At 39.5% G+C, this 16,517-nt stretch overlaps 1 protein-coding gene across 6 annotated transcripts; it reads left to right on the top strand.

The window, feature by feature from the left end:
• Positions 1 to 496: 496 nt before the first annotated feature.
• On the top strand, positions 497 to 16,059 carry DYRK3 (dual specificity tyrosine phosphorylation regulated kinase 3). 6 transcript variants are annotated; one of them, XM_038379905.2, is made up of 3 exons: positions 497 to 654; positions 2,940 to 3,055; positions 9,565 to 16,059. In XM_038379905.2, the coding sequence occupies exons 1-3, from the start codon at positions 615 to 617 to the stop codon at positions 11,134 to 11,136; spliced, it is 1,728 nt and encodes a 575-aa protein (XP_038235833.1). In that variant the 5' UTR covers positions 497 to 614; the 3' UTR covers positions 11,137 to 16,059. The 6 variants fall into 6 exon arrangements, with proteins under 6 accessions (XP_038235833.1, XP_038235836.1, XP_038235834.1 ...); XM_038379908.2 differs by lacking the exon at positions 497 to 654 and adding an exon at positions 1,145 to 1,410; XM_038379906.2 differs by lacking the exon at positions 497 to 654 and adding an exon at positions 1,429 to 1,468.
• The last annotated feature ends 458 nt before the right edge of the window (positions 16,060 to 16,517 follow it).

The following is a 16,517-nucleotide window of genomic DNA, read 5'->3' as shown; positions in this document are numbered from 1 at the left end:
CCACTGCAGGGGCTCAGGGGAGGGCCTCTCCCAGAAACAAACGTGTTTGCTTAGCTGCAGTTATGTCCATGGAATGGAAAACTTTCCATTTCCAATCCCCAGTAGCTTTTCATTGGGGGTGTGGAGCGGGGGGGGGGGGGTTACTAACAAAAGGTTGGTTTGCACTGAGTGACTCCCCAGCAGCAGCTCCCGGCCCTGCACACCGGCGCGGGGGGGGGGCACGTGTCCCCCCAGTTTGGGGCACACCTAGATCCCGCCGTGCGCTAGGCTGGGGGCTCTGCAGGGGGCGGCCGCGACACTGCTCCCCGGGGGGGGGGTGGTGTCTCAGAGGAGGGACCGCACAGCGCAAGGCCAGGCAGGGAGCTTTTCGGGGACCCCCGCCCCATTCCTCTCCCTCCGCCGCCGCGTTCAGCCGGGGTGATTTCCCCTCCTCTCTGCCCCGCTCCGCCCCTCCCCCTCCCGTCCCTCACGGCGCAGGCGCAGACGCGGGCGGGGAGGCCGTTCCCCTAGCAACCGCCCGGGGTCCCGCGGGCCCGAGCGAAGGAGCCGCCCCAGCCCGGGGGCGCGGTGTGCGGGGCCGGGAGGGGGATGGGGCCCGCCCCCCCCCCGCCGTGATGCTGCTGAGCAGGAAGCCGGAGGGGCCCCTCGCCGCAGGTAACGCGGGGCCCCCCCACATCCCGGCCGGGGCAGGGGGGTCTCGGGGCCGCCCCCCCCCCGCCTCCATGTGCCCGGGGGAGCCGGGATCGGCCTGGGTCCCCTCACCCCAGCGGTGCCCCCCCCGCTCGGGGGAGCGTTGCACTTGGGCGGGGGGACCCCTGGAGCTGGGGGTGGGGGGGGGCGTGAGTAGAGGGGTCACAACACCGCGGGGCGAGGGGGTGATCCCGGGGGGTGGGCAGCTGGGAGAGTCCGGAATGCGGGCCGGGGGGGGGGGGGCTTCTCATCGGCTCAGACAGACGGAAACACCCCCCCCCCGCCCCGCGATGGGGGGAGAGGGATGAGCGATGAGAGGGATAAAAATAAGGAGGAAAAGTGGTTGGCCCTATGGGGGGGGGCAGCTGGGAGTCTCGCCCGGGGCAGGGGAGCCGTGGGGTGAGATCCCACAGGCGCCTGTGGGGGAGTAGCTGGGCGGGGTGGGGCGTGAAATGGAAGGCCCCGGGGGAACGTCTCCTGAGGGGGCGGGCGACTGCTCGCCCCGGGATGCCAGCTGGAAGCCCGGGCGCCCCACCGGACTTTTGAAACTAGCCTGGACAGAGCACTGGGGCACAGATGGTCACAAAGAAGCCCGTTCTGGACAAGGCGTGAAATAGGCAAACCATGGAAAACTTCCTTCTGTGGCGATTTCAAATGATGCTGAGTTGTTTTGTTTTGTTTTTTTTTTTTTTGGTAACTTAGTAGCCTTCTCGTGTCGTTGTACGTTTTACTTTCCTCAACCAAAAGGGGAGGATGAATACAGCAAAAACAGCAATTGGTTGTTAAAACATCACATTTTATCTGTATAGCGCTCATCTAAAGTATCGTAGGTGTTTTTACGGGAAAACAAATGTGGATTAAATGACTCAAAACAGGCCAGATTTCATCAGGACTTGGGCAGACTCTGCACAAGGAAAGGAACGTTCCTGGCATTTTTCCTTTGGCAACTTATTTTATATTTTGGCCTGTGTTTTCAATTAATGCTTGAAGTGCAGTATTCATTTGTTATCCTTTAAAGTAACTCGCAGTCGAGTAGTTTTTCAGAATCCAAGTTTAAAGGAAGCTAGAGAGTTTCCAGAGATTAAGAAAAGGAACAGAATTTTCCCACTCTTCTACTTTGTATCTGCATTATATAATTCTGTAAATATATGTATTCTAGCATTCAGTTCTGTGACTTATACATTGTATTATTAATTTACTATTGAGCACTCTTCGCATATATCTGTATACTGTACAGAACATTCCTAATAACACATGAGTTTACAAAGAAGCTGGTGATACATTGTTGTGAAAAAAATATCGTTCATTCTTCATACACAGTAGTGAATAAGCATGTTCTCTGGTGGCAGATGAAGTTAGCCGATCACATTTTGTCTTGAATTTGTAACTGGAAATTTTTAAATATCATTTCCAACTTCCTGGTTGTGATTGCTTATTTGGAAGAAGTGACTGAGTTTTGCATTTTGTCAGCAGAACTAAAATGAAAAACTAATTAGTTAAACTTTTTAGAGCAATGTTTTGGTGTAAGAATGATAGTATTTATAGCAATGGGAGAGGATGTCATATTATTTTGATATAACTATAGTTAGTACTTTTTGTCTAACTCACACTGACATTTTAAGTGCAGATCGTGATCAAAACTCTGGAGTTTTAATGTTTAATTGCTTTTGCCAATTTTATTTTAAGCACAGTCACAGAACTTTGTCTATTACTGTAGAAATCAATAAAAAAAGATTTCTTTTGCCAACCATTGTTAGTAGTAACGAATTTTCCTCCATGTCATATTTACAGAGAACCTACCATAAAGGATAGTCTTATCCAGTTTTTAAATGCCTGCTCATTTTCCATTGCCACTCTAAATACAGATAGTTCAGGATTATCCTTCTTTTTCCTTAAAATAGGATATTGGCTAAAGGTTCTTAAGGATGTTTTTGCACTGCAAAAAAATGACAGATGAGTCTAATTTAAGAGAAGGTCCTATTTTTTAAAAAAAAAAAAACCCAACAACCCAGAATTTAAGGTGTGCACAGTGCTTTGTAAATGCTTAGTATCATTAAAAGAAGTAAAACTATTGAGTAGCTCATTAATATTTAGCTATGATGCTCTTGCTGTATTTAATCCAATAAATTAGCAAAAGGTAAATGTCTTAGCAAAAACTTGGAAGAATGATTAACACATGAGATAAGTGTCTTTTCGTGTATCGGTGCACACGGTTGTGACTAACTGGCTTCTATATTTGACATGTTCAGCCAGGTTTGGAGATGGATTGTATGATTCCTACATGAGAATAGATCAGATTAAGTACCCAGATCCTACAAATGAAGAACACAGCCCTTCTGGACTTCCTTTGCTCCGGAGATCAAATGTGAGTAATTTTCTGGCTTCTTGCATTGTGTTACCTGGTTGGTAATGAAATAATGATATAAACTAAGTAGTCACACAGTAAATTAATAAAGCTAGGTATTATAACCTTGTCACAGCTCGTTAACACGCTTGCTTTTACTAACTAGCAATAAAAAAAGTAATATGATACGGTGTGTTCAGCATCAAACGGGCTGAGTAACTCTGAATAAGCTACTTTATAATCCATTGTCCATGCTTTGATCAAGAAAGTTAGTTTACAACCTGTCTGGGACCTCATGCCATAGCACATCACATCCTGATATATATGGGGGTTTATTAATCCACAGCTGTATTCTTCTTTAACTAGTGCACACTTATATTTATTGTCTCACATGAAAGTACTAGGAATAACAGGGACATAATAGTAGAACAATAACCAGAGTTCTGTTTTTACAAATGTGTGATTTGTAGATGCACGCAAAGTAATACAAACATTTTTTTTTTTTTTTTGTGGGAGCACTAGCCTTATCTGGCACTTTAATTGATAGCAAAATAGCACTTCATAGACTTCCCATGTTCAATTTGTATTTTTGTAGAAGCTGTACATTTCTTAAACAGAAGTTTTGAATCATGTGATCCTTTCTTTAATTGTCTCAGCTGGACTGTAGCAATCATATTGAGCTATGTAACAGTCGTACTGTAAAATGGTCTTGAAATATATTTAGGCTCCAGTTGAATTCTGTCTTAAATCTTGTGCTCCTTGAAAATTTGTGGCTAAAAGCCTGATTTGAAGAAATGGGATGGATGAGAGGACAAATTTAAAAATGAACATATTGAGAAGTCAGTGGAGTTGTGATCATTTATGCCAGCAATTAATTTGGCCGGCCTTCCTCCTCAAACACTGAGATGCCTATGTGTGAGAGAGATACATGTGTGAGCATACTGATACAAAAGAGCTGTAGTGCTTTCTTTAAATAATCAACGATTGTGCAGTTTTCTTGAGATATAAAGTGCTATATCTAACTTACAACAAATCCAGACATTTTCACAACTGTATTAAAATCAACTCTGGAACTAACAAGACGTGCCAAAAATAGCCCCTTGATCACTTCGCTTCTGTGTCACATTTCTTCTTTTCTCCTTCATCTGTATTTTGTCTGTTTAGACCAGGGGTAGGCAACCTATGGCACGCGTGTCATTTAATTTAATTTAATTTTAAATGAAGCATCTTAAACATTGTAAAAATCTTATTTACTTTACATACAATAGTTTAGTTATATATTATAGACTTATAGAAAGAGACCTTCTAAAAACATTAAAATGTATCTCTGGCACGCGAAACCTTAAATTTAGAGTGAATAAATGAAGACTGGGCACACCACTTCTGAAAGGTTGCCAACCCCTGGTTTAGACTGTCAGTTCTTTGGGACAAGGACTTTTTTTCTTACTTGTTTGTAAAATGCCAAGCATTGTCTTTGTGCCATATAAACAAAACAAATACTTAGTAGTGTCCTGCTCAGCAGAAATTAGGAATGCATGTGGAAATGAACATTTTAAGCAGTTTTTATGGGAAAATGTTTAGTTTGATGAGATACTTCGATTCCTTTCTTCAACATTTTCTGTTTTGACGTACAAAAATTGCATTTGTATTGAAAACTCCAGGTACCCTCAACTGTGTCTCCTTTCAATCTTAGTTATATACAGTAAACTAAAAGTTTCTGCTTTCAGAGAGACACAATTTTAATTTAGTTTGTAAAAGTAACAGTTGAGACACTTGAAAGGGCAAAATATTTAGCAAACCAGCTAGCCATTTCCTTCTTATTCATAATGAAGCTTTTCTGAGTATGTGAAAACCTCTAAGAAATCATCAATGGAGTATCATTTGTGGTGTCTATCAAGTTTCTTGGCTGCTGACAGCTAATTTATGGCAAAAGTAAACGGTGCAGTCCCTGGCTTATAAAATGAAGCCATTGGAAGAAGGTTGATGTGTTGATGTGTTTCAGACCAATTCTCCAATTTGCCAAGGTCATTTTGAATTCTAGTCCCCTCCTCCAAACTGCTTGCAACCCTTCCCAGCTTGTGTTCATCCACCTTATAGTAATTTCATCTACCATGTTTTCCGCATATGCTTATGTCTTGTCTTTAATAAGGCTTTTGACACAGTCCACCACAACATATCTACTGTTTCCAATGCATTCACTATGCCCATTATCCTGTCAAAGAAGGAAATTAGTTTGGTTTGACATGTTTTGTTCCTGACAAATCCATATTGGCTATTACTTATCACCTCATCCTCCACATTTGAATAAATTGCTTGTTTAATCGTTTTTTCCAATATCTTTCTGAGTATCCAAGTTAAGCTGACCGGTGTATAATTCCCCTTTGTGAAGATAGGTGCTATGTTTGCCCTTCTCCAGTCCACTAGGACCTCACCTGTCCACCATGAGTTCTTGAATATAATCGTTTAATGGTTTAGAGATTGCTTCAGCTAGTTCCTTAAGTATTCTGTGGTGAATTTTATCAGGCTTTATTGACTTAAACACATCTCTTTTATCTTTTTGAAGCCTTAGAGCTTTATTCACCCACCTGGGTACAGAGGGGTACAATTTGCTCCCTTTGTACCTCCTTCCAGAGGAGCCCTGCAAATTGAAGCTGCCATGGAGATGCACTGAATCAGCACAGATACCTGACAGGCCTTTAACAGTCATTATTCTCCAATTATAACTTTTGATCAAATGCTACTGTTCTTAATACACTAAGTTGAAGCTAGTAGCATGTAGTAAAATGGCAGCACAGCTTTAAACTTAGATATGTTTTGTGAGTTGTTCAGGGCTTATAAATGTGGAAGGTGCGATTTCTTCAGCAGTACTGGTAGTCTGAAGTGTCAGAAGACTTCAGGATAACTCAGACAGCCAGTAAATGAGGACGAACAACATTGTGGGTGGTTAAAACAATATATATTCTTAACTACCTTTGTCTATATTAAGGGGATAATAATCACCATTTGAAAAAAATCCTTTCCCCTTATTAGTATCATTGTAGCACCTTAAAATTAAAAAGTGTAAACAAGTAAATCAATAAATCTTTCTCTTCACTGTTTTTACTGTTTGATTTTGGGGTGGAGGGAGGAGAGGTTTTGGGGGTTTTTTTTTGTTTTTTTAGCACATGTTTCAGGTGCTGGCTTCAATGAAACTGAATTAGTCAGTTTCACCTGCTGGTTCTCAAGCACTGGCACAATGCAGCAGTTTGGGTTTCTAGCTCTGCAAAGGATCACCATAGTCAAAGAATTAATAAAAGCATTTCTCTTTAGATTTTGTATTCTCTTTTATTCCCCTCTTTTTTTCTTTGTGGATCCTAAATGTTATGGCAAAACTACTTGCTAGTGCCCTTTGAGGAACATCATCATTTGGAGAATGGTTATATCATATTTAGTATGATAATTCTAGCCCTTAAAGTGTTGCACTAATTTCTAATTCTACAGCACTGTAACAGAAGTGTGTGTGGTCTCTAAGGCCCTGTTTGTATTCTAGGATGTCTCGTGAACAGATCTGGGTTACAGGACAACAAATCAATTTGTTGTCCTGATTATTTATATTCTAGGGCATCTTGATGAGTTTGTCTAGGATAGGAACATAAGATATCTGCAGGACGGTGTATCAATGTGAGATTTAAATGCAAGTTAAAGGGTGCATTAGCCTTTTTTAAATGGTAAAACTCTGCCTTAACACCTTCATTCCTGAATTGTTTTTCAGGTATGAATTTTGGGAAGAGAGCAGGGGAAGGAAGAGAACAGAAAATGCATAGCAACTGGCAAATTGGTTTGTGAGTGAAAGGAACTGCATGCAGGCAGGCACAGGAAGGAATCCTGAGTAATGCAGGGATGTGAGCAGCAGTGGGTCAGGCTCTATGAAATGCTTTGATTTTTTGAGCTGTTCCCAACGTGCCACTAAAGATTTAACCACCAATCTTGCTGCTTTTTAAAAATGTTTTTTGAATTTTGAGACAGTTCAGTGTTTTGCTTTTCAGCCCAACCTCCTTTTACATCCTGGTGGGAGGAGTGTCAAATGGAGGTCATGCTAGATACAAAATACTGAACTTTTTCTAAGCAGTTTTGTTTGTATGTAAAATATATAATATCATGTACTTCTTCAAAAATCAAGTGACGTTGAATGGGCTTAAAGACCTTTCTGATAGTGGTTCAAACACCTGAAATAAGTATTCTGCAATGGACCATGAAATAGCTGCTGCTATCTTAAGTGAAAGCTCTAAAAGCCTTTTGTTAAAAGGATATGGTCAGAAGTGCTCCTTCAATGGCTTTTCTTCCTTTACTGTTATGGATAATTCATCTGTTCCTGCTGCTTATTCCTCACCTGAAGTTCTAATTCTCTTATGTAATCATTTCTCTAGGACCATTTATTTAGGGTTAATGATGTCGAAAAGGGAGAGGCAGCAAAACTTTCAAATGACACACAATTATTTGTAAAGCCTAAAGAAGACCAAGGAACTTTGCAGGAACCTCATAAAGCTTGATAAATAGGCATTGCCTGATGGAAGATTGATTTTAGTGAAGTTCACTATAGCACATACAGTCCTGGCCCTTTAAAATCCTTCCTGCTTGCATGGTGGGTTAATTTAAATAATACAGAGTTCTGAAACTTGTACAAAGAATATCCTTTCTTGTAGTACAGGTAGACTTTTCAAGGACTAGGGCTATGTGCTTAATCACATTCTGATTGCAGTCATTAATAAAAAGACATGGTCACACACAAGATTTCTGGTATGGAGGTAGGAGAGCAGTTTTTCAGACATCTTAATAAAAACAAAACAAAATCCCAAAACAAAAACTGAACCTTGTTCCAAGTCTGGGTTCTTTATTCATTTGTAAATTTACCATTTTGATCTATTTGCCCTTCATTCAGAATCTTTTAGTATCTCTCACTCTTATCTCGGCAGTTCAGCCACAGGCTGAAAGAAGAAAGTGTTTGTTGTATATTTTTTTCAGTGAGTTCCTGGAAAGGTGCGTCTCTTACGATGTATTGTCCACATTTCTGGGCAGACATAGCACTGAATAAAAGGGAGATTCCAAAGGCCTAGTCATCACTGATCTGAGACAGGCTCCTTGAGGAAGTCTGCATTTTCCAGGCTCATGTCATGAAATGCACACTAACATTTCAGTGCAGAGCCAGCAAATTAACTCTTACCCAGGATGGAGGACGGGGGATATTTGTGAAGTTGTTTTTGGCAAACATGATCATTGCTCTTATTTATTGACTGTTTTGAGAGGTTGGATTGTATGTAACTAAAAAGTAATTGGATGTTATTGCTCTGGAGCTACAGGTTTATTTATATTTTTGCTTGATTGCTAAGCAGCTATTTTAGTTTCAGGGACTGGGCTTGGCACATGTCTCACATCTTTATTGAGATTAAAGGCCAGAATGGAAAACAGATGTTGCTGCACTAGTCCTGACTCTTTCAGCATTGCATAGGGTAGTATCTCATGCGTTCTTGCAGTGTAGAATGCTGGGCAAATGAAAGGAGGAATAATCATGAATGAGTGCATTGCCTTTATAAGGAAGGGATGGAATTTCAGAGAGCGCAGCATTGGCTAATTTTAACCCTGTAAAAATGACAAGTCTTAAACATATTCCACAATATTTTCCTACTAGTTGTATTGTTCTGTCTGCAACAAATTAACATCTCTTGGTAGATGAAAATATTTATGCCCAAATTATCTTAGAGCAGTGAGTGGAGAACTGTTGTGTTTTAGAACACTGGAAGGGGAGAAAAAAGAAACTTGAAGCTGGTATTTTTGGGGATATACACTGTATCCAGTTTTGCAGTCCGACGCAGTAATGTGACCCTCTTTAAAGTCCATGGCAATTGTGAGTGCATATTTGAGCATAAACGCAGGCTATTGTATCTTCTTCCTCTTGCTTGCTGTTGTCTCTTTTCCCCCATCCTTTTACCCTGTCCATCGTGGATTCCTCAACCCTATCCCTGTTACTCGATTTCCCTTGTATCCTCTCTGCACACTTGTCCATGTAATATTCTTCCCCCTTCTGCACACATTCATGCTAGGTTGCATATCTCAAACAGGTGCAAGCTACATCTGTCACTGGGTCATATTTGCCGTACCCATCTCCAAGACTAAACATAGCAATACTGGGCTGCACCACCTGCCCTTCTGCCGACTAGATGCATGATAGTGGGGATAGACATTTGTGCCCTTTTGTGCAAGTTTGCTTAAACTTTGCCTTTTCTGAACTAGAAGATAGTATATTATACATACTCCATTTTTAAAAGTTCATTGCATTTGGTGTACAATCACGTGTATGGCAGAGCATATAACTCAGATTAGAATCGATAACAATATAAATTATGCAGTACATTTAAAATACATCTGCATTGTGAAAATAAATGTAAACCTAATGCTGATGTCAAAGCATTTTGTTTTATGTGGTATTTTAATCTTCTTCTATCCATATTAAAAAAAAAAAAGTATTTAAGATTTGGTTTTTTTCATCCCTATAGGTTACTAGCAACAAATTCACTATGAAAGATCATCCTCTGACTGGAAGTCAGGTCAAAGTTGAGCAACTATTTGAGGACTCTGGGAATAAGAGGAGCAGTACTCTTCAGTCTGCAGGACTCAGTAGTTCCGAAAGATCTCTTCCTTCCTTGTCAAAGGATAAAAGTATAGACAGCTTAAGCACGGCCAAATCTTGTGGAAGTTCATCAAAAGTGCGCAAAGCTATCTCTCAGGCTCCAGAGCAAGCAGTGAAGCAATATAAACATCAGTTATCTGCTTTCGAGCAGCAAGAAATATGTAACTTTTCTGAAATTTACTTTGTGGGTCCAAATGCAAAAAAGAGGCAAGGAGTAGTCGGTGGCCCCAACAATGGAGGATATGATGATGACCAGGGTGGATACATTCATGTGCCTCATGACCATCTGGCTTACCGATATGAAGTACTTAAAATAATTGGAAAGGGCAGTTTTGGACAAGTAGCTAAAGTTTATGATCATAAACTCCACCAGCATTTGGCCTTAAAGATGGTTCGCAATGAGAAGAGGTTCCACCGTCAAGCAGCAGAAGAAATTCGGATTTTGGAGCATCTCAAAAAACAGGATAAAACTGGTAGCATGAATGTTATTCACATGCTAGAAAGTTTCACCTTTCGGAACCACATATGTATGACCTTTGAGCTCCTGAGCATGAACCTGTATGAGCTGATCAAAAGAAATAAATTTCAAGGGTTCAGTGTGCAGCTGGTACGCAAGTTTGCCCACTCTATATTACAATGTTTGGAAGCTCTTTATAAAAACAAAATAATACATTGTGACCTGAAGCCAGAAAATATACTTCTAAAACAGCAAGGGCGGAGTGGCATCAAGGTTATTGATTTTGGGTCCAGCTGCTTTGAGCACCAGAGAGTCTACACGTATATTCAGTCTCGATTCTATAGAGCCCCAGAGGTCATTCTGGGAAGTCGCTATGGGATACCCATAGACATGTGGAGTTTTGGTTGTATTCTGGTAGAACTGTTGACTGGATATCCTCTTTTTCCTGGAGAAGATGAGGGAGACCAACTGGCTTGTATGATGGAGCTTCTTGGAATGCCACCTCAGAAGCTTTTGGATCAATCCAAGCGAGCCAAGAACTTCTTCAACTCCAAGGGTCATCCTCGCTACTGCACTGCAACTACACATGCAGATGGGAAAGTGATCCTCAATGGCAGTAGATCACGCAGGGGTAAAATGCGTGGTGCTCCAGGCAGCAAAGACTGGGTGACAGCATTGAAAGGCTGCGATGACCCCTTGTTTATAGAATTCTTAAAAGAATGTCTTAACTGGGATCCTTCTGCACGCATGACTCCAAGTCAAGCTTTAAGACACCCTTGGATTTGTAAGCGAATGCCCAAACCACCCAGTACTGATAAAAGCATGGGTAAACGGATATCTAACTACACGAGCTCCTTCCCAGGAATAGGTTCTAAGTTGCCTCCAGTAGTTGGAGTGGCAAACAAACTGAGGGCTAATTTAACATCTGAATCAAATGGCAGTATACCTCTATGCACTGTACTACCAAAACTGGTCAGTTAATAGACAATTATGTATTTCCAGAGTACATACCTTGTATTTTAATTATCTGCTAGAAACGTGTAAGGTGGTGAAATGCAGAGGTTTTTAATGGATTTACTTTTCATTAAATACTAAATCTTGAATCAAAATGTAAACATTTCAAGGGCTAATTGTTTTATCAAGTTGTTTCAGTTGCAGTGTGGTGCATATTACATCACTTGATAGGTCAACACATCTGTTCTGGTCAGTGAGATTACACGATTTAACAGTTGTGTTTAGTAGCACTGTTTTTAAGAAAAGAATCAAACCATTTCTTATCTGGACAGTTTCAGTTAACAAATGTTTTGTCATAAGACAGCAAGAAAAAAGCATTTAAAATTGTATTCTGTTGGATAGAATGAGCTCTGCTTTCAGTTAATCCCCAAGTGAACTTCTTAAATTTGGATGAAATGTTACAGATTTACTGTCAAGAGCGCAAGTGTTTTAATCTAAAAAGCGAGGCTGTTGCTTCCCAATTACAAATTTATATTTGAATGATTTGGCTTCCCTACACAATGCTGGCATAGAGGGATCCAAGTTGCTGCATTCCTAAATTTCTGAGGCTGGGATTTTCAAAGGAGCGTACAAGTACAATTGATGGGACACATAAGTTGTATGTGGACCCAGGATCAACTTCTGTACTGGGATATGCACTCACTATCCCCACTGAACTCTATGGGAGTTGCAGGCGTGCACAGGAGCAGAACTGGACCATAACATGAAGTATAATTTGCTCAGGGCTATTGAAAACATTGTTTTGACTTAAATTTAATGTACACTTTTGCTAACTGGTTCTTTCCCTGTCCCTCCCAAAATGAAGATGCCCAGCCAAAATAAAGCACCCTTGCCATTAGAGATGTTTACAATACTGGGCTCTTAAAGTCTTTTTTTCTGTCCTGCAGGGTGAATTCCATTGAATAACATTGAAATCCTTTTAAAAATAGTCACTCCTTTTTGCTAGATAAGTAGAATTTTTAAGGGTCAGGACTGTAACCAGAGGTTGTGCGAGACAAGAGACTAGTCACTAAAAGAGTGGCCTGAAATCTTTTTAAACACAAATTGTCAGATTTGGTAAAGAGTAATAAATTTAAAGTATTGAAATGAAAGTTTGTATGGGGGAAAAGTTGCTTTGTTTCTGGCAGTGTCCTGGCAGGTGGCTGAAAGAATGAGATCCCTCATATGCTGTTTTGAATGCTTCAGATATATTCTCTATCCCTCCTCTTTCCTTCCCCCCCCTCACCCCCCCCCCCGGCAAGAATGTGAAACGTTGTTATGACCAATAGAGACAGCAGCACAACTTGTCAAGATTGTTACTCCTCAGAGCTCCATGGTCTGGGAAGATTCAGTTACAAAAACATCTGATCCCTTGCCAAGTGTCTGAACAGAGTTTTAAATACAATTTTAGAGCTTTTACAAACAGAGCATTTTAAATTTAACAAGTTTCTCTAGAGCAGGTTTTATGTTAAAACAGGGAAACCCTTGATTACATAATTATTGGTGTGATTTGCAAAATATATTGACCAAACAGCTAAATCCCAGACTCTCTCTCTGAGAGGTTGGAAATGCATTTTTTGCTCTGTTGCATTTAGTTGTATTCATCCATGAAATGTTTGATGATAAAAGGCCCAGTCCTGCAAGTTTGTCAGCATATCGCAGGGTCAGGACCAAAATTAGGCAAAAAGGGGCTTTGGATCAGGCTCACTGATGGTGGCAAATGACTTCAAACTGTTTGGTAAATACCATTGTAAAAATTCAAGAAGACAGAGCACAAGTTGCATATATATTTATTCTGATCTCTAAATTCCAAACTTTCCTCCAGGAAGTTGGCTATATTAAGGGTTCTACAGTACATGGCCTTTTAAATTTTGTTGAGTCATTTTGTCTTCAATAAGCTTAATAATCACATTAACTGAAAGTAATGCAGCTTTGCATTTATTCCATACATTGGTTAATATGTCTCAAATGGCCACTACATGTGGTCCTTCTATGGTCATGTTGCACTTTATAGCAATCTTCCTCAAATGGCTGGCTAAAATAATTTTTTATTTGAATGGAAAGTCAAGCAAGCACGCTTTTATAAATGCTATAAGATGCCTATGGTTTTAGCGGAATTGAATACATATGGAGCATCTTCAGAAGCAAGAATAATTAATTGCACAATGCGAATGAAATCTTTGGAGAAACACCACAGGAGACATGGAAGAATATTCAAGACAAATGAAAAAGAGAATATTATGTATATGAGGACAAATTGTCATTATTACTATTTATATTATGATAGCACCTATAAACTCCCTTTAAGGATTAGGGCCCCATACACACAAAACAAGTGTCTGCTCTGGAGAGCAATGAACATGGGTCCTGGAGGCTGGAGGTTTTTGATCTGTTAAAATACTGCACGAAACAAGATTATTTTAGTCTCTCTTCTCCTAGGAACCAAGAATACCGTAGCTACCAGTTTAGATGGCCTCTAATGTTACACTTCTTGTCTAGGTACAGTGCTGTTTTTTGAAATGTGTGTTTATAAAGCAGAAAATATAACAATGGCAGAAAAAACACCACTGCTTTTACCAGAAACATTTGTTCACCTTGACCCCAGGTAAGTCAGGTACCAGTCCCATTTAACTAGGACTACTCACATGTTTAAAATCAGGAACATGCTTGGGTACCTTGTTGGATCAAGGCCTTTTGTCTGTATAGACGTAGCAGATAAGGAAAAACAGATCACCTGGTATGTTAAGTGTGTTTAAAATGGAAAAAGTAGCTTTTTGTTGGTACTGGTGCATTGTCCTCCATTGTTTTCTCTATTTTGCAAATCAGCAAGACCCCATTGGGTCTCCCAGGCATTAGTGAGGTTCTCCTGTAATTTAAATCATGTTCACCTGTGACTCTAGCACAAAACAAATGTAATTTATTGAGGTTTATAGTAAAGCCATAACATGAAATTTCTAAGACTTTTTAATGGATTAGTCCAAACTTCATTTTTAAAACTTACTTATAGTGTTCATTATGTTTTACAACACATAATATAGACTCAGTATTATAAATAACATGCGCTGTTTGTGTGGTTTTTAATCCTCTTTTAAGAAGTGTGGATTGTAGCAATTTAGTTTAATGATATTTTTAATTTAAATTACTGAATAATAAGATAAGCATCACACGTGACATACAACATACATACTTTTACACTGGGGCAAACTTAATATGACTATTCAAGATGCAAGGATAAACATGATTCTATTTTAAAAGTCAGGTGGGCAGTGGAGTATAATTCTTCCATTACAGATTACGATAAAACACAAACATTTAAACACAACCTGCATTTAGTACTCAAGGTTATGTCATGTTCCTTAATAGGTTTGCTCTTACTAATACTGATTATTGAAAAAGTGTTTTTTTCACTTTTATACTGATCATTCTGTACAGTTGTCATCTTCCACATGCTATTAGAATTTTTGTTTTTTCTTCCTACCTAGTTTGAGTAAGACTTCTAGTCTAGTGACAATTTAAGCATCTAAACTAATTGGATGGCATTTTTAAAAGGGATTTGAATTCTGAGAGAGAATTTTTGTGGAACTGTGGGTCTGTTAGTCAAAATCTGGTATAGTTCACTTTGACTGTGATCCCTTTGGACTTGGAAGTGGTAAAAAAAAAAAAAAAATCTAGTATCTTTTTAATGGTAATCTGACCCTACTGGTGCTTCATGACAGTGATCCTCTGAAAACTACCTCTGAATAAACCCTGAGTCCTTTAAAAAGGCACCCACTACAAGCCACAACCATCCCCCCATCATTAGTAATGGCTATTTTGGTTATGAAGCACATACATGATGATCTCAGCAGTGTTTTACTAATCCCAGCCATACAAGCAAAAGGCTGATTCTGCACCCGAAGCTCTGTGTTGAAAACGAGAGATGCCAATCCCCTGCCTGACAAAGTCTTTAATGCCATAGTGGAAGTGAAGAGCCAAAATAATATGGAAATATTTGCAGTACTTTAATGCACTATGTAACAAGATTAAAGACAGATGCTGTGTACCCAAAACTTTTTTTTAATTAACAAACCTGTGGGTCTGATTTCCCTCACTTGCCCTGTCTGAGCTGCTGTGCACCTTCACTGGGAATTTTGGGTGCTCTGCAATTGTGAAAATTGAGCTCTGAGTTCTGATACACAAGGTACACCCCAGCTCTTTTCAATGAATTTATCATGCTGCTCTTTTTAGTAAGAAGTCGAAGAGATTAAATTTATGTATACATACGTGTGTGTGTGTGTGTGTGTGTGTGTGTATATATATATATATATATATATATATAATAATAATATTTCCCTTAGAAGAACCCGCATCTAGTCTGGTATAAAACTCCCCTGATACCTTATTAAATATAGCTTCTAATTACAACTCCCACCATAACATGCAAAACACTTGGCTCCTCAGAACAGTCTTGTATAGGAGAAGGTTGTTCTATCTGCATTTAAAGGGGGTGCATTTACTTTACACCAAATAACACCCTTACAAATTAGGTAACTGACTGAAGTCTGTGTTGCTGAAAGAGCAAACCATGTTCCTTGTTCATAGAACTGTGCCTTATTTTATGAGCCTGCATTTGTCTCAATGAAATCAAATTACTAATTGGGGTTTCTTATACATAGCAGCTATTCATACTAAATGTCAATATGTCTAAAGAATTTACAGGTTAGCCTTTTTATTATTGTAGATTGTTCTGAGGTGTAATATGGTGGAGAATGTAGGAAAACAGTAAGGTGCATGTGAACTTAACATTTTCTCTTTGTGAAGGAACACTTTTGAAATAAGCCAGTTTTAAACTATGTACGTAAATGTAATGAACAAATATTTCCTAAAATTGTACTTCAATTCATTTTTTAAATAAATACATAATTTTCTTTAGCAACACTCTGTGCAAATTCCTAAAAGAAATACTTGACTTTTTTTTTTAAAGTGCATTAATAGTTTCTGGATGGCATAACCTAACTTGCATTGGCCACTACTACCCTCTGTGGCACTTCACTAGAGCGCAATTGAAAAATGTCAGCATTTACAAGAGATATTTACCATGTGGTGAAATGCAGCATGTTTTGCATGCAGAGGGAGAGAAACAGAAAATTAAGTGAGAAGGGAAGCAAGCTATGATTCTACTAAAAGCCAAACAAACCAACCAACAAGAGCAACAGATAAAAATAGCAAGCTGTAATGTAATTGCGAGGGAAAGGAACTAAAATATCAACTACTTGAATCTGAACCTAAAAATCTTTTTTCAGACTGGAAGTTTTCACCTTCTCTGTATACTTAAATCTACTCTCCTTGAATCAGAGGAAAACGTACTGTGGACATCTACAATTTCAATA

The sequence above is a fragment of the Dermochelys coriacea genome, chromosome 21 (assembly GCF_009764565.3).
Source record: "Dermochelys coriacea isolate rDerCor1 chromosome 21, rDerCor1.pri.v4, whole genome shotgun sequence".
NCBI lineage: Eukaryota > Metazoa > Chordata > Testudines > Dermochelyidae > Dermochelys > Dermochelys coriacea.
The sequence above is the reverse complement of the archived record's forward strand: the minus strand, read 5'-3'. Positions and strand labels throughout refer to the sequence as shown.

Coding starts and splice junctions, on each gene's coding strand:
- DYRK3 (XM_038379904.2), top strand. CDS start 1,552: ATGACTCAAAACAGGCCAGATTTCATCAGGACTTGGGCAGACTCTGCA. Junction 1,604..2,939: donor TTGGGCAGACTCTGCACAAG/GAAAGGAACGTT, acceptor TGACATGTTCAG/CCAGGTTTGGAGATGGATTG. Junction 3,056..9,564: donor CTTTGCTCCGGAGATCAAAT/GTGAGTAATTTT, acceptor TCATCCCTATAG/GTTACTAGCAACAAATTCAC.